Genomic DNA, 24,009 nt, shown 5'->3' on the forward strand with positions numbered 1-24,009 from the left:
AGGGATGCTGGCCGGTGCTCACTTCCCTTACTGCTTGCCACTGCTGCCACTATGGCCGCCAGCTTCAGTCTTGCCTGCCATGCTTAGCTGGGTGGCTGGCCGGGAAAGCGGCGAAGGGGCAAGCGTCGGCCAGATCCCTGCCTCCTTCCTTCGACAGCCATGGCGAGGCGGCCTCAGGTGTCATCCGGGGACAGCCCATCAGAGGTGTCGCTTTCTTGGCTCAAAACAAAGTGGTGGCGAGGAAGGAGTCTCTGGTGGGTGCAGCAGCAGTAGATTTGGCAGCAGCAGCTGAAGCATAGTACCGGACAGTCAATTCCGGCTCTCCCTCCCCTGAGCATGTCCCGTTGCTTCTGGTGCCGCTTTTGGTGAATCCGGCTGGGCAGCGGGGCTCTTACCATCGCTGAGAGCATTTTTGGCAGCTACTTCTTGCCATTGCTGCTGAGCCGGATTCACCAAAAGCAGCAGCAACAGGACATGCTCGGGGAAGGAAGATCTGGAACTGACTGCCCGGGATTGTGTTTCAGCTACCGCCGACACTTCTGCTGTGGTTGAAGCCACCAGGGACTCCTTCCTCGCCACCGCTTTGTTTCAGGCCGAGAAGCAACATCCCCGGATGGCAGCTGAAGCTGCCTCACCCCCTTCTGCCGCACAGATAAAAGAGCAGCTCCCCTCTCACTTTCCTCAGCCTACGCACTATTCTGGGGTGGGGGAAAGTGCCCCTCAGCTGCCCTTCCAGGAAATCCACCATGCATCCTCCACGGGTGGGAGGTTGAAGGGACAACTGTAGGTGAAGAGCAGTGAGGGGTTTTCACAGTGCAAAAGAAAGACTTCAAAATCAGTGAAGGTGGTGTGTGGCTGGTGTGCCTTGTTGTGACTTTTCCTGGGTGCAAAATGCTTTAAAAAATAAAATTTTAGGGGTTTTTTTGTGGGGGGGGAGGTTGTAAAGGGTTAGAGGTGCAAGGATCTTGTAACTTGACAGCTTTAAGACTTGCACACTTCAAATGCCAGAGTTCCTGAGGCAACATGACTGGAGGAGGAATTCTGAGAGTTGAAGTCCACAAGTTTTAGGGCTGTAAAGTTTGAACACCCCTGGGGTTTTTTGTAAAGGGTTAAGGGTGCAAGGGTCTTGTGCCTTGACAGCTTTAAGACTTGCACACTTCAAATGCAAGAGTTTCTGAGCCAACATTTTGGTTGCTAAGCAAGAGCGTTGTTAAGTGAGTTTCACCACATTTTACAAGTTGGCCACTCCCACCCAGTCACATGATTGCCACACCACACTCACAAAATAGGCCACGCCCACAGAATAGACAAATCTGCATTGGATGAGATGCTTCTTTGTGCTCATCATTACTGCCTTATGTTGTTATGTTGTGATATTATTAGCCACCTCATTTAGGATGCTTTTCAAAAGGGAAATTGTGTCATTCTAGTTGGTACAAGTGTCAGAGGATTTGAGATGTTGATTTACAAAGAAGTTACTAAAATATCACCAAAACTATTTTTCCCTAAGCAGGCAAAGCAGAGCCAATAAAGTTTTCCTGAGTGAGAATGAGAGAAACTTAATGGTCTCCTGGCCTAATTCGTTGAAATCGAATGGTAGCAATAAAGGAGAACATTTGCAGCTCAGGGTTGAAATGAGAGGTCCTTAGTGCTCTCTGAGCTTGGTTGTTTCCTTGAAGACATTTCGTAACCTAACTAGGTAACATCATCAACACTAGTAAGAAGTGGGGTTTGCTCTCAGTTTATACTCAAAGGACTAGAATACAGAGCCTTTGGGGCGTGGGGAGAAAATCAGTGATCCTGTTTAAGCACGTTCAACAAGACCTTCAGACAAAGCCTTTCTCAATCTCTTGAAAGAAGACAACTTACACAAATAGAACATCACCATATCAAGAACGAAGAAGATGGCTACCAATATTTTTGTTCTTTTTTTGCCTTGATCTGAATCCAGGTAGTCACCGAATCGCTGGAAAACATTCTTTGGCGCTGAAAGAAGACAAATGTGTCATTTAATCATTTGTGAGGGTGAGCCTTCCTTTTCCCCTGACCCCTCCTCTTTCCTGCAAGGTGGTCTCATGCATTCCAGGCACAGGACCCCTCCCTTTGTCCTTGCACTTAGGCCCCTGAAACAATCTTTCTATGGAATTGAATAGTTTGGGAGAACACATTCTCTGGACTTAACCTCAATGGATACGTTATGGAAAAGGAGGCAGCATCTGCAATGCTTTCTAGAAAGTGGTAGGAAATCAGAAGAGCATAATCAACCTATGTGGTGGTTTGGGAGGTGGTTTGGGAGCCATTTTATCTTCTTAGTCCAAATGAACATTCATCCTGTATTGGAGTTTTTAGAACATGACACAGGTTAATTTAAAAAAATAAACCATATATATTCAAAAATACAATATACTTCTTCCCCTGGAGTTTTATCTTTTATGTCATTAAAAACCCAGAATTGAAGAATCTAGAGCTCTGCATGGACTACCCAACCCATATGCAGCTGGGTCCTCAGTCTACAAAGTATCTTAACTGGCCTTGTAGTGATCCTTGGACTACTTTACTCTGGCTGATTACTGACCGTAGAGCCTTTCCTGCAAAACCGTAACTTTCCTTCCCGTTATCTAGCATGTGAAAAAGAGAATGACTGCTAGGACCTCTGTCTTCCTTCTCCTTGATCGAAATAAGAGAAAAGGTTTAGGATCCTTAGATCACTACAATGAAGATAGCCAACATGCGTTTGGAGGCTTGTGGGAGCTATCAAGCATGAGCGTGCATGTCTGTGGGCAGATGCGTGTGGACAAGCTATTAGGGAGCGTGGCAGACATAACTTGAATGTCTGAATACTGAATGCCTTGTGATCTTTGACTTTTAGGCTTGCTATCCAATATCAGCCATAATACTAATTACTATTTTGAACAATATGCAAGTTGTATTACATAAATGATTATTTTATATGTGAAATTATGGCTGAAATATTTCTGCACCTATATTGGTTCTCATTGTGAGGAAGTTTCTCCCTAGTTTTAGGTTGCTTCTCTTTGTTCTGTTTCCATCCATTACTTCTTATTTTGCCATACATAGTCCCGCCCTTCTTTCTGGCAGCCCCTTAAAAGCCTGTTGCCTATTACACTCTTGGGCAAAGCATGTGAGTCATTTCTTTCTTTCAGTGGTCCATGAAGGTACATCTATAACATGTAGATAAAAGTTGAAAAAAGGCGAACAACATTTTTACCGAACTATAGATATGTTGAGGCTGGGTGTGACAAGGAATGGAGGGGAGGGGAGGGGCCAGGCGAAGCACCCCTTGACGTGAGTAACATTGAGTTGGCCACGCCCAACCAGTCACATGACCACCGAGCCATGCCCATTCACTCAAATGACCACCCAGTCACATGATCAAGCCAGGCCAACCCAGTCACATGACCACCAAGTCACGCCCATCAAGCAAGCCACACCGAAAGAACCGGTATTGAAAAAAATTGAAACCCACCATTGGTACATGCCCCTAAATAAATATAGATAATTGAAGCAGCCATTCTCTGCTTGCATTGAGGTCAAGGTGATGCTTTGCAACTAAGTGATGGATGCAACCTTTTCAATTGCTGGTCTACTAATTTTGGACTACTGCCTGGATCTAAGGTGGAAATCTGATATTTAGTGAATAAGATGCTATCATAGCCTCTCACAACATTCTCTGCAGGCTGCCTTGGGCAGGGAGATTTGATTTGGAATAAGAGGTGGATTTGATTTGGAACTAGCTTTCATTTGGAACTAGCTCAGCTCCCATAGCACTGTTTACAAAATGGATTAGAAATGGCTAAAAAAATAATTGTTTATTTCTTTATTAAACTTGAATGCTGTGAAATGGGTTTTAAAGCAAAATACTAGGGCAAAACTATAAAAAATATGAATGCTGTGATATTTGAAAATAATTAAGGAAAGAGATGTAAAGCAGTTAGAAAAGATAGAGTGCATTCAGAAAGTATTCAGACCCCCTTTACCTTTGTCTATTGTGTTATGCTGCAGTGTGATTCTATAGTTGTTGAAATTATTATTTTTTCTAATTAATCGATATTCTTGGCTTGGAGGGGCCGGTTCCTGCCCATCTGCTTTCCGGCTGGTGGTTGAGCATGCTCCACTCGGTACGATTTTGTGACGGCCACGATTCGGCCCACCAGCCAAGTTGGGTACCCGGTGTAGTTGTGGGTGAATAGCTGGTTGTTTATGTTGAACTCTCGGGTTGGTCAAGCGGAATCCAGGGAGTTCTCTGGAAGGTAGTCCAGGTGGTACCAGTCAAGTCTGGACCTCAGCCTTCTCCCCATCAACAGGTCTACTGGGCTTTTGTTGGTGGTCGCATGGGGGTGATGTGTTGGGTGAAAAGGAATTGGTCGACCTTTTTCTGCCAGCTTCCTGGTCTCATTCAGGTGAGGGTTTCTTTTGTCAGCCTCATCCGTACTATCCCCGGGTGACCCTCGTGTAGGGCTTCCATGGCTCGCCTCCACAGCCTCTCCCCCCACAACAAGCAATGCTTGATAATTGATAGTTCTGTGCGCTTACTCTGGTAGTTCTGGGACTTCTCACTCAGCTTCTCCTGTGGCCACCCCCTCAACACCCAGTTCAGAACCTTTTGCAACCCCTTGTTCTTTTGTGTGTGCTTGGTGATGTCCCTGGTGGTGACCGGGCTGGCTAGGTCAATGTTGATTAGCAGTACCGCGGTGGTGGTGGCAGGGTCTCCCACCAGCTCCGGTAATGGGCAATGGCTAAGTGCATCAATGTGGCTGATGTCCTTCCCTGGGTGGTGGATTAGCTCATAGTCGTATACCATGAGGAAAATGGCCCATCTGGTCATCCTTGGGGACATATAGGGTGGGGTTTGTTGGTTCCTGGCAAGGAGCCTCAGCAGTGGCTTATGGTCCATGACGAGTTCGAAATGTATACTATACACATACTCATGGAATATCTTGATCCCTGAGACTGCAGCCAAGGCTTCCCAAGAACCGAGGTATCCCAAGAACTCCATCTGCCTCATGCGGATTTTACATTTCTTTGGGTTCACTTTAAGTCCCTTCTCCTTGAACCTCCCCAGAGTCTCGCGCACACGTTCCATAAGCTGCTTTATGGAGTCCCCTGACCACTCCCGGGATTCCTTACAATAGCCACTCCATTAAACACTGAAACAGTCCTGGGGCTATGCTGACTCCAAACTGCAGTCTGGTGCATTTGAAAGCCCTCCTGTGGGTCACAATTGTCTGTGCTTCTGCGGTGGCTTTGTCCACAGACAATTGTTGGTATGCCTGGGCAGGTCCAGTTTGGCGAACATTTTCCCGCTTCCTAGGGAATGCAACAGATGTTGCACAACTGGCACCAGGTATGTGCTTTGCTGTAAGGCCTTATTCAGCATACACTTGTAATCTGCACAGAGGTGGACAGAACCATCTGGCTTCACAGGGGTGACTATTGGGGTTTCCCATACCGGGTGGTCGGTTGACACAAGGATTCCTTGGGCTTAGTTTGTCCAATTGCTCAACCACCTTGGGCCATAGAGCAAAGGGGACTCTTCGGGGTTTGAGCCTGATGGGGATTACATGGGGGTCTAGGTTAAATGAAATGGGTTTCCCCGTATATTTGCCTAGGCCCCCGTCAAAGACGTCCGTGAACCCTTCCAGCGTTCAATCCAGGTCATGGGTAGAGATTTGATGCAGGCCAGTGATGTCTAGCCCCAGGGGCTTGAACCATTCCACTCCCAGTAGGAATGGTCAGTGTCTGGTGACAACCGTGAGGGGTAGACGGCCCTGGAATTTGACCTCCATTCTTCCTAGGACTTGGATATGGTTCCCCTAGTTGAGCTGGATGTTTGGTGGTTTGAGGAGCTTCTTGCTGGTTGTTGGGTTCAATTTCTTAATGATCTGCCAGGACACGATTGTAAAATATGATCCTGTGTCCAGCTCCATCTTGCATGGTCCCCCTTACATGGTCACCTTGGCATGGAACTTTTCGCCTTCGTAGGCGTCTGAGTGGCCCTCAGTGGTGTGATGGATCTACCTCTGGGCTGTTCATCTCTCCGCTTATTCCGTTGTTGGCCGGGTCGTGGATTGTTTTGTCTCCCCTATGGAGCCGTGGGTCATGGATGGGATGGGGTGGGTTGAGATGCTCTGCACGCCTCCGCAATGTGGCCTTTCCACTGGCATCTGCAGCAGATGACTTCCCGGAAATGGCACGCCACTCTTGAATGGAATCCCATGCAGCCTGGGCAACATGGCTGCCTGCCCTCTATGTCCCTTACGCTTTGTCTCCTCTCTGGGTACACGCGGTGGATGGCATCGGCATCATCCCCTTCATTGTCATACTCTGGAACTTCAGATGCCCAGTCGGGTTCCCTGAATGTTTGGTGTACCCCACTGGTTTTCCTTACATGCCGAGTTATCCGACGACTCAGCTGCCAGGGTTTCTTCGACTACGTCCTTGAATGAGACTCCCCTTCTGATTAGCAGTTTCTTTTGCAAGGAGAGGTCTCTCATTCCTAGGATGATCCGGTCCTTCATCATTTCTCCTGCGTTGATGAATTCGCACCGGGTCACAATTCCCAGCCGGCCAGTGACACTTGTTTAAACTTCCTGGGGGTTGGGCAACCAATCCCCGGTGAGCACATGAAAACATGTAAATTTAACAATGTACATCCGTACGTAACAAGACCCTTTGCAACAAGACGTGAAATTTAGCTCAATGCCTCCCATTCTCTTGATTGTTGCTGACATGTTTCTATACCTTGACTTCAGGGGTGGGTTTCTGCTGACGTTACTGCCATTTTGAAGCTCCTGCAATTTGTCCATATGTGAACCTAACATGCAATCCGTACGCAAGCATAATTGCAAGTAAATAGGTCTCTGCATGCGCAGAACCCTAAGAATGTGAAAATAAACATGCTGTGACAACCGGGGAATCAGTTCGGGGCATGGTGATCCTGCTGTCCGTACCAGTTCAGTGGACCATTCGCTATTTCCACTACTGGTTAGTGACCCGTCTTTGCTCGACTGGAATCAAGTGGTAGTAAATTAAATTGATTGGACATGATTTGGAAAGGTAGACGTCTCTCTATAGAAGGCGTCACAGCTGACAAAACATACAGTAGCAGAGCAAAAGCCATGATGTCAAACAGCCTACAGAGTTCAGAGACAGAATTACTACAAGGCACAGAACTACCATAAAATTTCTGCTGCATTGAAGTTTCTTAAGAGCACAGTGGCCTCCATAATTCTCAAATGGAAGACGTTTGGCACAACCAGAACCCTTCCAAGAACTGATCACCCAGTCAAACTGAGCAATCGTGAGAGAAGGGCCTTAGTAAGAGAAGCGACCAAGAATCCGATGGTCACTCTGACTGAACTCCAAAGATCCTGTGTGGAGATGGGATAGAGTTCCAGAAGGACAACCATCACTGCAGCCATCTACCAATCTGGGCTTTATGGAAGCAGGGCTAAAAAGAAGCCTTTCCTCAGTGCATAGTTAGAAGGGCATCATCTGAGATTTGGCCGGCACAGGTATACATGATATAATAAAACTCAGCTGAATGTAGATTTTAAAGAGCATTATGTTAGGCAAGTTATTCTTAGAGTATAGAATAAATACATTTTTAGGTTCTTCTAGCACAAGAAGCATTTTGTAGATCAGCAATAAGTAAGAATAAAAGATTAAGTCTGAATTTAAAATATTTATATTTATTAATAATGAACATGTTATTAAAATGTATAAGCATTGACAGAAATAGGAGGCAAAAGAAGAACAAGTGGAAGAATGCATGATCAAATGGGCTGAAAAATTATTCAATATATAAATAGATCAGTGGGATAATATGCGGTTGAAACTGACTGCTGAGACAATTAAATTAATATTTTGATAAGAGAAAAGACTATAAAAGCATACATACCTTCTCCTTTCCCCTCACCATGGTGTTCCTCTAAATCTGAAAAATAACAGAATTGTATTTTTACATCCGACCTTCCATCATTTCCAATGCGTTACTAAGACTATGCAAGGAGCATAAATAAATATGGATTGAAGCAGCCATTCTCTGCTTCCATTGAGGATAAGGTGATGCTTTGCAACTAAGTGATGGATGCAACCTTTTCAACTGCTGGTCTGCTAATTTTGGACTCCAGCCTGGATGTAAGGTGGACATCCGCTATTTAGTGAATAAGACGCTATCACAGCCTCTCACAACATTCTCTGCAGGCTGCCTTGGGCAGGGAGATTTGATTTGGAATAAGAGGTGGATTTGATTTGGAACTAGCTTTCATTTGGAACCAGCTCAGCTTCCACAGCACTGTTTACAAACTGGATTAGAAATGGCTACTAGAAAAATGGCAAAAGAAGGCTGAAGTACGAGCAGATGGGAAATCACTCTGACTGAGCTCCAAAGATCCTATGTAGAGATGGGGCAGAGTTCCAGAAAGACAACTATCACTGCAGCCATCTACCAATCTGGGCTTTATGGAAGTGGGCCTAGAGGGAAGCCTTTCCTCAGTGCAAAACACATAAAAGCCCACTTTGCCAAAAAGCATCTGAAAGACTCTCGGACTCTTAGGAACAAATTCTAAGTGGGTTTTCATGTGTTTTGCACTGAAGAGAGGCTTCCATGTTGATTAAAATGAATGTTTTACCTAAAATGTTATTTTATGTTTGAGACAATACTTTCAGACAATTGATGTGCCATTTAAACCATGGCGGAAATATTTGTATGGTGGGGTAAGGAATCATGAATTTAATAAGAGTTTCTACAAGAGGCAAAAGAAAGAGGAGTGGATCTCTAAGATTTTTTTTTATTTTTTTTTGCTGCCTATGGTTTGGTGAAAGAATGAGAGTTGTTACGAAATAAAAGAAATAAAAGGAGTTAGAAGGGCATCATCTGAGATTTCATGTGTATCACAGATACCCATGATATTATAAAACTCAGCTGAATGTAGATTTTAAAAAAGAATTATGTTAAGCAAGCCATTCTTAGAGAATGGAATAAATACATTTTAGGTTCTTCCAGCACAAGAAGCATTTTGTAGATAAGCAATAAGTAAGCATAAAAGATTAAGATGCTGTGATGTACTAAAATTGACAGTTGAGACAACTAAATTAATGTTTTGATAAGAGAAAAGACAATATCTTTCTGGCTGACTATGCAAACTCCTGGATGCATTAAAAGGGGAGAAATGCACATGCTTTGAATAATTGGATAATAGAAAAAAATTAACTTTTTTGTGAGATAATTTTGTAATTACATGTGTTCATTACAGGGAAATCAGAAACATCTTTCTATTCTTTTTGCAACCTTCCTCCCACCCTCCCTTCCTTCTTTTCCCTCCCTCTCCATTTCCTTCCTTCCTCCCTGCCTCTCTTCCTCTTTTCCCTCTCTCTCCATTTCTTTCCTCCTTTCCTCCTCCCCTTCCTTCCTCCTTCCTCCTTCCTTCCTTTCTCCATCCTTCCTCCCCCTCTCCCTCTTCCTTCCCACCCTCCTTTCTCTATAATTCTACATCAATCATTGTAACAAATACAAACATACAATGATAGATAAAGTTTGGGTACAAAATCATATTCAACCTAAAAGTATAAGAGACATATGTTCTTCATGTGTTCCATGATCCCAGATACTTAACAGCTGCCTGAAACCCTGTCTGGAACAGCAGCATTTTTAAAGCTTTCTTAAATTGCAAGGAGAATGCAAATCTTATTTCTGTTGGAAGAGCAGAAGAGCACAAGAAGAGCACACCAGATGAAACCATAAGGTCCCAATTAGTTAGAGTAGTAACATTAAATGGCACGCCAAATTAAATGCTTAGCTATAAAAGCATACATACCTTCTCCTTTCCCCTCACCATGGTGTTCCTCTAAATCTGAAAAATAACAGAATTGTATTTTTACATCCGACCTAAAGCCATCATTTCCAATGCGTTACTAAGACTATGCAAGGAGCATAAATAAATATGGATTGAAGCAGCCATTCTCTGCTTCCATTGAGGATAAGGTGATGCTTTGCAACTAAGTGATGGATGCAAACTTTTCAATTGCTGGTCTGCTAATTTTGGACTACTGCCTGGATCTAGGGTGGAAATCCAATATTTAGTGAATAAGACGCTATCACAGCCTCTCACAACATTCTCTGCAGGCTGCCTTGGGCAGGGAGATTTGATTTGGAATAAGAGGTGGATTTGATTTGGAACTAGCTTTCATTTGGAACCAGCACAGCTTCCACAGCACTGTTTACAAAATGGATTAGAAATGGCTACTAGAAAAATGGCAAAAGAAGGCTGAAGTACGAGCAGCCTGCAGAAAAATTAATTACACAATTTGTGCTTCAGAAATATTTTGAGCAAATGGGAAATGAAGTTGGCCAGATGGAGATAAAATGAATTGTTTTGGGACAAGAAAAATGGATGCAAAATATGTAAAGAATATGAGAATATGAGATATGATGTTTAAAAGGTTGAAAGTTTTATAAAGCAAATATTTGGAGAGATAGAACAAATTAATGACAGAGTGGAAATTTTAGTGAGTAAGATAGAGGTTCACAGCAAAGAATTGGAAACAGAATTGGATAACCTGGCTTTACTGTAATGGATAGGGAAAGAATTCTCCTTGAAATTTAGAGCGGATCCTGAGGCTCTAGAGGAAAACGTTAAGGGAGCAGCTTTTGGGGAATAAATGTTTTGGATATGGAAATGGAACATATGGAGGCAGAAACTGATAAGGTTGATAGAAAAACTAGTCTGTCCTTTGCTACAGAACTGGAACAGTAGTAGGTAGCATTCTTCGCCATCATGCTCCATTATCTTGTAGCTGTAAAAGGCAGCAGCAGGGACAGTCTCCTTAAGAGGAACTTTGGTGTTTGGTTCTCACTGAGTTATGTTGTTGTAATAACCATCTTCTCCACGGCAGGACATCAGAGGGTACTGGAGAGCATCATAGGCATGGTGCGTCTCACTGATTCGTAACAACCTATTGTCTCTGCTATGAATGAACTATATCTCTCTTCTCAAAATCCTGGCCAACAATGAGAACAGACACTTCTGTAGTCATGGGGGCACTGAAACGACCTCGGTGCTCTCCAGAAGGCTTCCTATCGTCATTAATCACCACTTGGAAGTCCTTGTGGCCCTTACGAACAGAATGAACAGCAGCCTTAAGTTCCAGAATATAGTTGTTGTGTTCACACAGCAACTTCTGCAGTTGGCTAACCAGTTGTGGATTAACATCTGGGTAGATTCGACAACGGATGTGCCTCTCATTGTCATCATCCACAACAAAGTATAACTGGAGAAATGAAGGTTGCTGCTGAGGCCCTGGCTGATCCTATGGTAGACCTGCCCAAGAGCACAAGAAGACCACAGCAGATTAAACATTAAGGTCGCAATTAGTTAGAGGAGTAATATTAAATTGCATGTCAAATTAAATACTTGGCTATAAAAGCATACGTACCTTCTCCTTTCTTCTCCTCAACACGGGGCTTCTTTGGATCTGGAAAAATGACATAACTGCATTTTTACATCCGGTCTAAAGCCATCATTTCCAACGTGTTACTTAAACTCTCCAAGGAGCATGCCCCTAAATAAATATGGATAATTGAAACAGCCATTTTCATCACATGGGAAATCACTCTGACTGAGCTCCAAAGATCCTATGTAGAGATGGGGCAGAGTTCCAGAAAGACAACTATCACTGCAGCCATCTACCAATCTGGGCTTTATGGAAGTGGGCCTAGAGGGAAGCCTTTCCTCAGTGCAAAACACATAAAAGCCCACTTTGCCAAAAAGCATCTGAAAGACTCTCGGACTCTTAGGAACAAATTCTAAGTGGGTTTTCATGTGTTTTGCACTGAAGAGAGGCTTCCATGTTGATTAAAATGAATGTTTTACCTAAAATGTTATTTCATGTTTGAGACAATACTTTCAGACAATTGATGTGCCATTTAAACCATGGCGGAAATATTTGTATGGTGGGGTAAGGAATCATGAATTTAATAAGAGTTTCTACAAGAGGCAAAAGAAAGAGGAGTGGATCTCTAAGATTTTTTTTTTTTTTTTTTTGCTGCCTATGGTTTGGTGAAAGAATGAGAGTTGTTACGAAATAAAAGAAATAAAAGGAGTTAGAAGGGCATCATCTGAGATTTCACGTGTATCACAGATACCCATGATATTATAAAACTCAGCTGAATGTAGATTTAAAAACGAATTATGTTAAGCAAGCCATTCTTAGAGAATGGAATAAATACATTTTAGGTTCTTCCAGCACAAGAAGCATTTTGTAGATAAGCAATAAGTAAGCATAAAAGATTAAGATACTGTGATGTACTAGAATTTTTTCAAAGGGATTGTAAAATAAAATTGAGAGAAGATTTGAGAACAGAACATGCCAGTGGTTTTCTTATGTACAATTATCAGAAAGTTTAAAGTGGATAAAGGTGTTATCATTTTGAACAAAGTAAGACTGAATTTGAAATATTTATATTTATGAATAATGAACATGTTATTAAAATGTATAAGAAATAGGAGGCAAAAGGAGAAGTGAAAAAATGATTGATCAAATGGGCTAAAATTGGCTACAATATACAAATAAATCAATGGGGAAATATGTGGTTGAAATTGACAGTTGAGACAACTAAATTAATGTTTTGATAAGAGAAAAGACAATATCTTTCTGGCTGACTATGCAAACTCCTGGATGCATTAAAAGGGGAGAAATGCACATGCTTTGAATAATTGGATAATAGAAAAAAATTAACTTTTTTGTGAGATAATTTTGTAATTACATGTGTTCATTACAGGGAAATCAGAAACATCTTTCTATTCCTTTTGCAACCTTCCTCCCACCCTCCCTTCCTTCTTTTCCCTCCCTCTCCATTTCCTTCCTTCCTCCCTGCCTCTCTTCCTCTTTTCCCTCTCTCTCCATTTCTTTCCTCCTTTCTTCCTCCCCTTCCTTCCTCCTTCCTCCTTCCTTCCTTTCTCCATCCTTCCTCCCTCTCTCCCTCTTCCTTCCCACCCTCCTTTCTCTATAATTCTACATCAATCATTGTAACTTACAAATACAAACATACAATGATAGATAATGTTTAGGTACAAAATCATATTCAACCTAAAAGTATAAGAGACATATGTTCTTCATGTGTTCCATGATCCCAGATACTTAACAGCTGCCTGAAACCCTGTTTGGAACAGCAGCATTTTTAAAGATTTCTTAAATTGCAAGGAGAATGCAAATCTTATTTCTGTTGGAAGAGCAGAAGAGCACAAGAAGAGCACACCAGATGAAACCATAAGGTCCCAATTAGTTAGAGTAGTAACATTAAATGGCACGCCAAATTAAATGTTTAGCTATAAAACCATACATACCTTCTCCTTTCCCCTCACCATGGTGTTCCTCTAAATCTGAAAAATAACAGAATTGTATTTTTACATCCGACCTAAAGCCATCATTTCCAATGCGTTACTAAGACTATGCAAGGAGCATAAATAAATATGGATTGAAGCAGCCATTCTCTGCTTCCATTGAGGATAAGGTGATGCTTTGCAACTAAGTGATGGATGCAAACTTTTCAATTGCTGGTCTGCTAATTTTGGACTACTGCCTGGATCTAAGGTGGAAATCCAATATTTAGTGAATAAGACGCTATCACAGCCTCTCACAACATTCTCTGCAGGCTGCCTTGGGCAGGGAGATTTGATTTGGAATAAGAGGTGGATTTGATTTGGAACTAGCTTTCATTTGGAAACAGCACAGCTTCCACAGCACTGTTTACAAAATGGATTAGAAATGGCTACTAGAAAAATGGCAGAAGAAGGCTGAAGTACGAGCAGCCTGCAGAAAAATTAATTACACAATTTGTTCTTCAGAAATATTTTGAGCAGATGGGAAATGAAGTTGGCCAGATGGAGATAAAATGGATTGTTTTGGGACAAGAAAAATGGATGCAAAATATGTAAAGAATATGAGAATATGAGATATGAGATATGAGGTTTAAAAGGTTGAAAGTTTTATAAAGCAAATATTTGGAGAGATAGAACAAATTAATGACAGAGTGGAAATTTTAGTGAGTAAGATAGAGGTTCACAGCAAAGAATTGGAAACAGAATTGGATAACCTGGCTTTACTGTAATGGATAGGGAAAGAATTCTCCTTGAAATTTAGAGCGGATCCTGAGGCTCTAGAGGAAAACGTTAAGGGAGCAGCTTTTGGGGAATAAATGTTTTGGATATGGAAATGGAACATATGGAGGCAGAAACTGATAAGGTTGATAGAAAAACTAGTCTGTCCTTTGCTACAGAACTGGAACAGTAGTAGGTAGCATTCTTCGCCATCATGCTCCATTATCTTGTAGCTGTAAAAGGCAGCAGCAGGGACAGTCTCCTTAAGAGGAACTTTGGTGTTTGGTTCTCACTGAGTTATGTTGTTGTAATAACCATCTTCTCCACGGCAGGACATCAGAGGGTACTGGAGAGCATCATAGGCATGGTGCGTCTCACTGATTCGTAACAACCTATTGTCTCTGCTATGAACGAACTATATCTCTCTTCTCAAAATCCTGGCCAACAATGAGAACAGACACTTCTGTAGTCATGGGGGCACTGAAACGACCTCGGTGCTCTCCAGAAGGCTTCCTATCGTCATTAATCACCACTTGGGAGTCCTTGTGGCCCTTACGAACAGAATGAACAGCAGCCTTAAGTTCCAGAATATAGTTGTTGTGTTCACACAGCAACTTCTGCAGTTGGCTAACCAGTTGTGGATTAACATCTGGGTAGATTCCACAACGGATGTGCCTCTCATTGTCATCATCCACAACAAAGTATATCTGGAGAAATGAAGGTTGCTGCTGAGGCCCCGGCTGATCCTATGGTAGACCTGCCCAAGAGCACAAGAAGACCACAGCAGATTAAACATTAAGGTCGCAATTAGTTAGAGGAGTAATATTAAATTGCATGTCAAATTAAATACTTGGCTATAAAAGCATACGTACCTTCTCCTTTCTTCTCCTCAACACGGGGCTTCTTTGGATCTGGAAAAATGACATAACTGCATTTTTACATCCGGTCTAAAGCCATCATTTCCAACGTGTTACTTAAACTCTCCAAGGAGCATGCCCCTAAATAAATATGGATAATTGAAACAGCCATTTTCATCACATGGGAAATCACTCTGACTGAGCTCCAAAGATCCTATGTAGAGATGGGGCAGAGTTCCAGAAAGACAACTATCACTGCAGCCATCTACCAATCTGGGCTTTATGGAAGTGGGCCTAGAGGGAAGCCTTTCCTCAGTGCAAAACACATAAAAGCCCACTTTGCCAAAAAGCATCTGAAAGACTCTCGGACTCTTAGGAACAAATTCTAAGTGGGTTTTCATGTGTTTTGCACTGAAGAGAGGCTTCCATGTTGATTAAAATGAATGTTTTACCTAAAATGTTATTTCATGTTTGAGACAATACTTTCAGACAATTGATGTGCCATTTAAACCATGGCGGAAATATTTGTATGGTGGGGTAAGGAATCATGAATTTAATAAGAGTTTCTACAAGAGGCAAAAGAAAGAGGAGTGGATCTCTAAGATTTTTTTTTTTTGCTGCCTATGGTTTGGTAAAAGAATGAGAGTTGTTACGAAATAAAAGAAATAAAAGGAGTTAGAAGGGCACCATCTGAGATTTCATGTGTATCACAGATACCCATGATATTATAAAACTCAGCTGAATGTAGATTTAAAAACGAATTATGTTAAGCAAGCCATTCTTAGAGAATGGAATAAATACATTTTAGGTTCTTCCAGCACAAGAAGCATTTTGTAGATAAGCAATAAGTAAGCATAAAAGATTAAGATACTGTGATGTACTAGAATTTTTTCAAAGGGATTGTAAAATAAAATTGAGAGAAGATTTGAGAACAGAACATGCCAGTGGTTTTCTTATGTACAATTATCAGAAAGTTTAAAGTGGATAAAGGTGTTATCATTTTGAACAAAGTAAGACTGAATTTGAAATATTTATATTTATGAATAGTGAACATGTTATTAAAATGTATAAGAAATAGGAGGCAAAAGAAGAAGTGAAAAAATGATTGATCAAATGGGCTAAAATTGGCTATAATATACAAATAAATCAATGGGGAAATATGTGGTTGAAATTGACAGTTGAGACAACTAAATTAATGTTTTGATAAGAGAAAAGACAATATCTTTCTGGCTGACTATGCAAACTCCTGGATGCATTAAAAGGGGAGAAATGCACATGCTTTGAATAATTGGATAATAGAAAAAAATTAACTTTTTTGTGAGATAATTTTGTAATTACATGTGTTCATTACAGGGAAATCAGAAACATCTTTCTATTCTTTTTGCAACCTTCCTCCCACCCTCCCTTCCTTCTTTTCCCTCCCTCTCCATTTCCTTCCTTCCTCCCTGCCTCTCTTCCTCTTTTCCCTCTCTCTCCATTTCTTTCCTCCTTTCCTCCTCCCCTTCCTTCCTCCTTCCTCCTTCCTTCCTTTCTCCATCCTTCCTCCCCCTCTCCCTCTTCCTTCCCACCCTCCTTTCTCTATAATTCTACATCAATCATTGTAACAAATACAAACATACAATGATAGATAAAGTTTGGGTACAAAATCATATTCAACCTAAAAGTATAAGAGACATATGTTCTTCATGTGTTCCATGATCCCAGATACTTAACAGCTGCCTGAAACCCTGTTTGGAACAGCAGCATTTTTAAAGCTTTCTTAAATTGCAAGGAGAATGCAAATCTTATTTCTGTTGGAAGAGCAGAAGAGCACAAGAAGAGCACACCAGATGAAACCATAAGGTCCCAATTAGTTAGAGTAGTAACATTAAATGGCACGCCAAATTAAATGCTTAGCTATAAAAGCATACATACCTTCTCCTTTCCCCTCACCATGGTGTTCCTCTAAATCTGAAAAATAACAGAATTGTATTTTTACATCCGACCTAAAGCCATCATTTCCAATGCGTTACTAAGACTATGCAAGGAGCATAAATAAATATGGATTGAAGCAGCCATTCTCTGCTTCCATTGAGGATAAGGTGATGCTTTGCAACTAAGTGATGGATGCAAACTTTTCAATTGCTGGTCTGCTAATTTTGGACTACTGCCTGGATCTAGGGTGGAAATCCAATATTTAGTGAATAAGACGCTATCACAGCCTCTCACAACATTCTCTGCAGGCTGCCTTGGGCAGGGAGATTTGATTTGGAATAAGAGGTGGATTTGATTTGGAACTAGCTTTCATTTGGAACCAGCACAGCTTCCACAGCACTGTTTACAAAATGGATTAGAAATGGCTACTAGAAAAATGGCAAAAGAAGGCTGAAGTACGAGCAGCCTGCAGAAAAATTAATTACACAATTTGTTCTTCAGAAATATTTTGAGCAGATGGGAAATGAAGTTGGCCAGATGGAGATAAAATGGATTGTTTTGGGACAAGAAAAATGGATGCAAAATATGTAAAGAATATGAGAATATGAGATATGATGTTTAAAAGGTTGAAAGTTTTATAAAGCAAATATTTGGAGAGATAGAACAAATTAATGACAGAGTGGAAATTTTAGTGAGTAAGATAGAGGTTCACAGCAAAGAATTGGAAACAGAATTGGATAACCTGGCTTTACTGTAATGGATAGGGAAAGAATTCTCCTTGAAATTTAGAGCTGATCCTGAGGCTCTAGAGGAAAACGTTAAGGGAGCAGCTTTTGGGGAATAAATGTTTTGGATATGGAAATGGAACATATGGAGGCAGAAACTGATAAGGTTGATAGAAAAACTAGTCTGTCCTTTGCTACAGAACTGGAACAGTAGTAGGTAGCATTCTTCGCCATCATGCTCCATTATCTTGTAGCTGTAAAAGGCAGCAGCAGGGACAGTCTCCTTAAGAGGAACTTTGGTGTTTGGTTCTCACTGAGTTATGTTGTTGTAATAACCATCTTCTCCACGGCAGGACATCAGAGGGTACTGGAGAGCATCATAGGCATGGTGCGTCTCACTGATTCGTAACAACCTATTGTCTCTGCTATGAACGAACTATATCTCTCTTCTCAAAATCCTGGCCAACAATGAGAACAGACACTTCTGTAGTCATGGGGGCACTGAAACGACCTCGGTGCTCTCCAGAAGGCTTCCTATCGTCATTAATCACCACTTGGGAGTCCTTGTGGCCCTTACGAACAGAATGAACAGCAGCCTTAAGTTCCAGAATATAGTTGTTGTGTTCACACAGCAACTTCTGCAGTTGGCTAACCAGTTGTGGATTAACATCTGGGTAGATTCGACAACGGATGTGCCTCTCATTGTCATCATCCACAACAAAGTATATCTGGAGAAATGAAGGCTGCTGCTGAGGCCCCAGCTGATCCTATGGTAGACCTGCCCAAGAGCACAAGAAGACCACAGCAGATTAAACATTAAGGTTGCAATTAGTTAGAGGAGTAATATTAAATTGCATGTCAAATTAAATACTTGGCTATAAAAGCATACGTACCTTCTCCTTTCTTCTCCTCACCATGGTGTTTCTTTGAATCTGGAAAATGACAGAACTGCATTTTTACATCCGGTCTAAAGCCATCATTTCCAACGTGTTACTTAAACTCTCCAAGGAGCATGCCCCTAAATAAATATGGATAATTGAAACAGCCATTTTCATCACATGGGAAATCACTCTGACTGAGCTCCAAAGATCCTATGTAGAGATGGGGCAGAGTTCCAGAAAGACAACTATCACTGCAGCCATCTACCAATCTGGGCTTTATGGAAGTGGGCCTAGAGGGAAGCCTTTCCTCAGTGCAAAACACATAAAAGCCATAAGAGAAAAGACAATATCTTTCTGGCTGACTAGAAACTCCTGACTGCATGAAATGAGGGGAAATGCACATGTTTTGAATAATTGCATAATAGATGAAAGTTAGATTTATTTGCAAGATTATTTTGTAATTATATTTGCTAAAAAGGAAATTGGAAATATATTTCTATTCTTTTGGTTTCCTTCCTCCCTCCCTCCCTCCCTCCCTCCCCCCTCCCTCCCTCTCTATCTCTTCTTTGTTCTTTCTTAGTTTGGGTACCGTATGTTTCAGAATATACGATGTACCAAGGTTTTGAAGAGGCTATTTTTTTTAAAAAAAGTTTTTGCACTCTGCAAACCTCCCAAAATGGCCCGGTTTTTCCCTGGGGGCTGGCAAAATTGAGCAAAAAAGGGACTTTTTTGCTCAATTTCGCCCCCCCCCCAGCCCCCAGGAGCATTCTGAAAGCCTCCTAAAGGCTATGCGCGGCCATTTTGGTGAAGGGGGTGGGGTTTCAGGAGGCAAAAAATACTGTATTCAGTGTATAAGACGCACCCACATTTTCAACCTCCTTTTTGAGGGAATCTTATACTCCAAAAATATGGTAATTATGTTATATTCTGCTTTAAACTTTTACTAAAATATGGGGGAAGGGATAAAAACTGTAGCCCAACATGTATCAACCACATACTATTCTTTAGCAGCGAAAATGATGGAAGAAAAAACTTACGATGTGACTTTTTGTGACCCATTTGGTCTCTTCAGTGTATTTAACAGTTCCTCCTGAATGGTGAAGAAGATGATGGAGCAGACAGTGGAAAACTAATGTTGCAAGATAGAGAACCCAACTCCAGCCCAAACTTTTGTATTAAAACCAGGAGAAGGAAATTAGTTACATCTCTATCCCACTTTTGTCTGAGAGTTGTACTTTGTATGAGTATTTGTTTGTTTGGGTAATACACACACACAAACACACACACATATACTGTATATAAACACTAAGGTGACCAGACATCCCGATTTCAACGTGACGAGCACGCTTTTCTACAATTTGTCCAGGGTCCCGGCCAGTTTTCAAAAACTCCCGATTTTCTGGCTTCATGTTGAAAGCCCAGTGGATTTGCTTAAGAAATCCTAACCGAGGCAAGACAAAAGACACCCCGTCTAATACCCCCCTCTCTCTCTTTCTCAGTACTTTCATTGAAGATATTAAAACGTTAAAGCAACAAAATGGACCCCCCACGCCCCTTTTATCTCATTTTATAAGAAAAAATGACCAAGTACCATAGAGCTGCAGGAAACACTTGGCTAGAGAGGGAAGCGACTGTTACTTCCTGGATTTTCTGGAGGGGAGGGGCACGGAGGTTGGAGGGCTGCTCCAAAATGGTGGCAAAGTTTCTTTGAAAAATATTTCCCTGATTAATTTCACCATTTCAATTTGCCCAGTTCTTTGTATTAACATCTACATCATTCTTGGTTGACTTGTAGTGTAAGCCTGCTGGTAAGTGAGCTGAGTTTTTTTCTTTTATTTTTTTAATGTATTTTAAAATAATATTTTATTTATTGTGCATAGGATTTTTTAAAATTCAATACAAAATACCAGCTGCAGTTATTCACTTAAGAACTGTGGCAAGAAAGGTGGTATAATGGGCTTAGTGACCAAAGTTACAATGGCATTGAAAAAAGTGACTGATGACCATGTTTCACACTTAGTGACCATTTTCACACTTAGCAACTGTTGCAGCATCCTCATGATCACGCGATCAAAATTTTGATGTTTGGCAACAGATTCGTATTTATGATGGTTTCAGTGTCCTGGGGTCATATAATCACCTTTTGACAAAGTCAAATGGGAAAATCAGATTCACTTATGTTACTAACTTATCAGCTGCAGTTATTCACTTAAGAACTGTGGCCAGAAAGGTGGTATAGTGACCAAAGTTGACTGATGACCATTTTTCACACTTAGCGACCATTGCAGCATCCTCATGGTCACGTAATCAAAATTTTGATGTTTGGCAACAGTTACAATTTATATTTGTAAATTGTAGTTATGTTGAAATAAAAAAATATTACGATACTATTTTTGGGTTGTATGAAAATTTTAATCACCCCCCCCCCCGGTCAAAAGTGTCCCTCCTTACCAATCTGAAAATCTGGTCACCTTAATAAATACACATACACATCACAGTACATATAGATTTGCATAAACATACACACACACACACATATCGACTCCAATTCAATTCCCGCATAGAGTTTACCTGCCATAGGGCTCAACAACTGTGTGTATATAGAAGTGGTAGAATCTCCAGCTAGGCTGGACAGAGGAGCTAAGACGGGCCCGAATTTGGAGCCTCAGCACAGCAGGAAGCATCAAAGGCTTGTCCTCCCCTGCAATTCTTGAAGCCTTATCTGACCACTCCCAGGGGAATGCAGTCAGTCTGGTGAGATTCTTGTAACGTAGTTGGCTAGCAATGAACTACTGTTGAGACTATTCCCGAGTGGTTCTGGTTGTTTGCACCTCACAATACACACAAGAAGCTGCTTTTAATAAGCAAGTGGTCTGGGCTCAGATCTAGAATGATCACTCCTTCCATTAACCTACCGTAAGACCTCTCTTGATGGTAGTCTTGTGCCTCTCCTTATTCTTCCTGAGTGCTTGACTCTCTGTTCCCCATATTCTCTCTCCCTGGACTTCAGTTGATCTGGTCTGTATCTAGTTTTCTTGGAGAAGGGACAGAGGGGGGAGAATCAGGCAGGGGACAATTGGCCCTGAGAGGCCCTTTCCGCACCGGTCTCTCTCAGCTGGGCTTCCTGACCTTCCTTGGTCCTCCCGACTTCTACAAACATCTTTGCAGTGACTCTCCTGGCTCTGCCATTCTCAGCTTCTCCATACACTCAGGTGCTCGATGCTATACTTCTTAAACGGTTACTCTTCCTTTGGTTTGATCACAACCACACATTCCTCACTCTGCTTCCACTCACATACACAACAGGGCCAAAAGTCATTCTGCCAAACAAAAGCACTGCAACAGCACATCTCTTTCCCTCCCAGATGCTGATTGGGCAGGGATCTCCCACGGATCAGTAGCTCCAGAGTTTGGACCCAGTGAAGAAAATGTGCTGTTCGGGTCCCTGAGCACTTGCACCTTCTAAGGCCCCAATTGCCTGGTCCAAAAAGAAACATTTTTCTCACTTTCTCCTTGAATCGCGCCCCAATACTCCCCCCCCCAAGTGGCAGAGGGCTTAGAGGCAGGATGCCAAGGGTCCCTAGCCAACCTGCAGACCCTGGAGACACCCCTGGACTTGAGCAGGGGAGCAGAAGCACCATCTCTCGAGAGCCTTAATCAATTTTTCTTCCTCCCCTCTCTTGGTACCTTATAACTGGAGCTTCCTTCCGCAACTTCAGACAGTTCATTTTCTTTATGATGTAGAATATTCAGCTTCTGCCGCGCTCCGATTGGCTGGCTGTTGTGCCCAATCAGGATTTGGCGCTTAGCCCTCAGTTTCTGCATTTCAGGTGATCCTCAGCAAAGTATAAAATTAGAGTGTGAATTTTCTTCTCCTGCTTCAAAATTGCCCAAAGTGGGATTTCCTGGGTAGAACTGGGCTAGCTGCAGTCCTTGCTGGAAATAGCTACCTTGGTATTAGCATATATGCAAAGGTCCTTGAGCCTTTGCCTGCATATGGCATTGTGGTGAAAAGCACAGGTACATTTTTTTGGGTGCAGCCTAAAAACATCCCTGTGTCCCCATGCCTGGGGCACTGAGTGTGTCAAGGGCCATGTTTTCCGGCCGTATTGCTAACTGGCCAAGTATCTCAGCTGCTCTGTACATTTCTTTTGGATGCTTTTTATCTTTTAAAATGTTTTATTGCTTTAGATGTAGTATACCGTTTAGTGTATTTAGTCACTTAAATATGTGCTGCAGCTGCCAGAAAGCCACCACAGTCCTAGGCTGCATCAACAGAGGGATAGAATCAAATACTATTCACATAAAGTGATAGTCCCGCTTTATAAAGCCTTTGTAAGGCCGCACTTGGAATATTGCATCCAGTTTTGGTTGCCGTGATATTTAAAAAGCCCCATTTCCTCACTTGTACTTTCCTAAAGTGGGTTTTCAGCAAGAATCTCCAGTTCGTATGACTGAACTGATATCCCACCTTTATATTCCCCACTGAAAAATTGCGTTCAAATAGGCCAGTAAAAGAGATAAATGTCTATGGAGATTCTTGGTCATCCGGGTCATGGGAATTCCAAAGTTGCTTTTTCCAAAGGCAACTGGACTTTGTTTTTCCTTGAAGGTGTTTTGCTTCTCATCCAAGAAGCTTCCTCAGTTCCGGAGAAAAAGACAACTGAGGAAGAAGCAAAACAGTTTTAAGTGAATCCATCCAATAAGCAGACCCATCCTATTCGGAGGTGGACATATTGGGGAGGGCTGCGTTTCTTAGGTTCTGTGCCTATTTTATTTATTTATTGGACATATTACTATGTTACTGCCATCCAAACCGACCCAGAAGCTCACCTGAAAAATACAATATAAAAGACACCTGGTACAAAAATTAAAAGTACAACAGTTCTGGAAAAGAAAAAAAGAAAAAGGATACAAATGACACCAACAGTGTCTTGATGTCCTTGAAGACTTGCAGCCCCACTCCGAATGGTATGATTGTTGTGTTTCTTAACTGTGTATGTCTTTATATTTTGTAATTGTTGTTGTTTTCCCCTCCCTTGAATTGTGAGCCGCCCTGAGTCCCTTTCAGGGAAAAGGGCAGCATACAAATAAAGTAAATTCAAATTCAATTCAAGGTGGCCACCCCGGGTTCTACCTCTTTGCCTACATGGAGAGCTTCACCACCCCCGTATTATACGTTATAAAGGGCTCCTGGCCGTCTTCTGGCGCTGCTGGGTTTGCCTAGGAGGATTGTGTGGGTTTGTAGGCCAGCTCTGACAATGAAAAACAATTTCTAGAACCACAATCCCCCGACCAACCAGCCATCAACAGGCCTAGAACCCCAAACCTTTCCAGGAAAAAGGCAACCAAAGACTAGAAGTCAAAAGGCTGGAGATTAAAACATATCAAGAACAGTTGCAGGAATTGGGTATGTCTAATTTAATGAAAAGAAGGACTGGGGTGACATGATGACATCTCCCAATATTTGGGGGGGCTGCCACAAGGAAGAGGGGTTCAATCTATTCTCCAA

General features: G+C 41.9%; 1 protein-coding gene across 2 annotated transcripts in view; it reads right to left on the reverse strand.

The window, feature by feature from the left end:
• Positions 1-21,512, reverse strand: part of LOC148043736 (lithostathine-1-alpha-like) — a 43,266-nt gene extending 21,754 nt beyond the window's left edge. Inside the window, exons 1-5 of one of the 2 annotated variants that reach the window (XM_087723745.1) lie at positions 21,413-21,512; positions 19,535-19,587; positions 18,510-18,548; positions 13,368-13,403; positions 1,870-1,986 (exon numbers count right to left, since the gene is read on the reverse strand). In XM_087723745.1, the coding sequence (XP_087579871.1) occupies positions 1,870-1,986; positions 13,368-13,403; positions 18,510-18,548; positions 19,535-19,556 (214 nt within the window). In that variant the 5' untranslated portion in view covers positions 19,557-19,587; positions 21,413-21,512. Of the gene's footprint in view, positions 1-1,869; positions 1,987-13,367; positions 13,404-16,891; positions 16,928-18,509; positions 18,549-19,534; positions 19,588-21,412 lie in introns of both variants that reach the window. The other variant, XM_087723744.1, reaches the window with a different exon arrangement.
• Between the last annotated feature and the right edge of the window lie 2,497 nt (positions 21,513-24,009).

Source organism: Thamnophis sirtalis, unplaced genomic scaffold, assembly GCF_051295495.1.
Source record: "Thamnophis sirtalis isolate CommonGarterSnake01/CBP01778 unplaced genomic scaffold, rThaSir2_p1.2 scaffold_10, whole genome shotgun sequence".
NCBI lineage: Eukaryota > Metazoa > Chordata > Lepidosauria > Squamata > Natricidae > Thamnophis > Thamnophis sirtalis.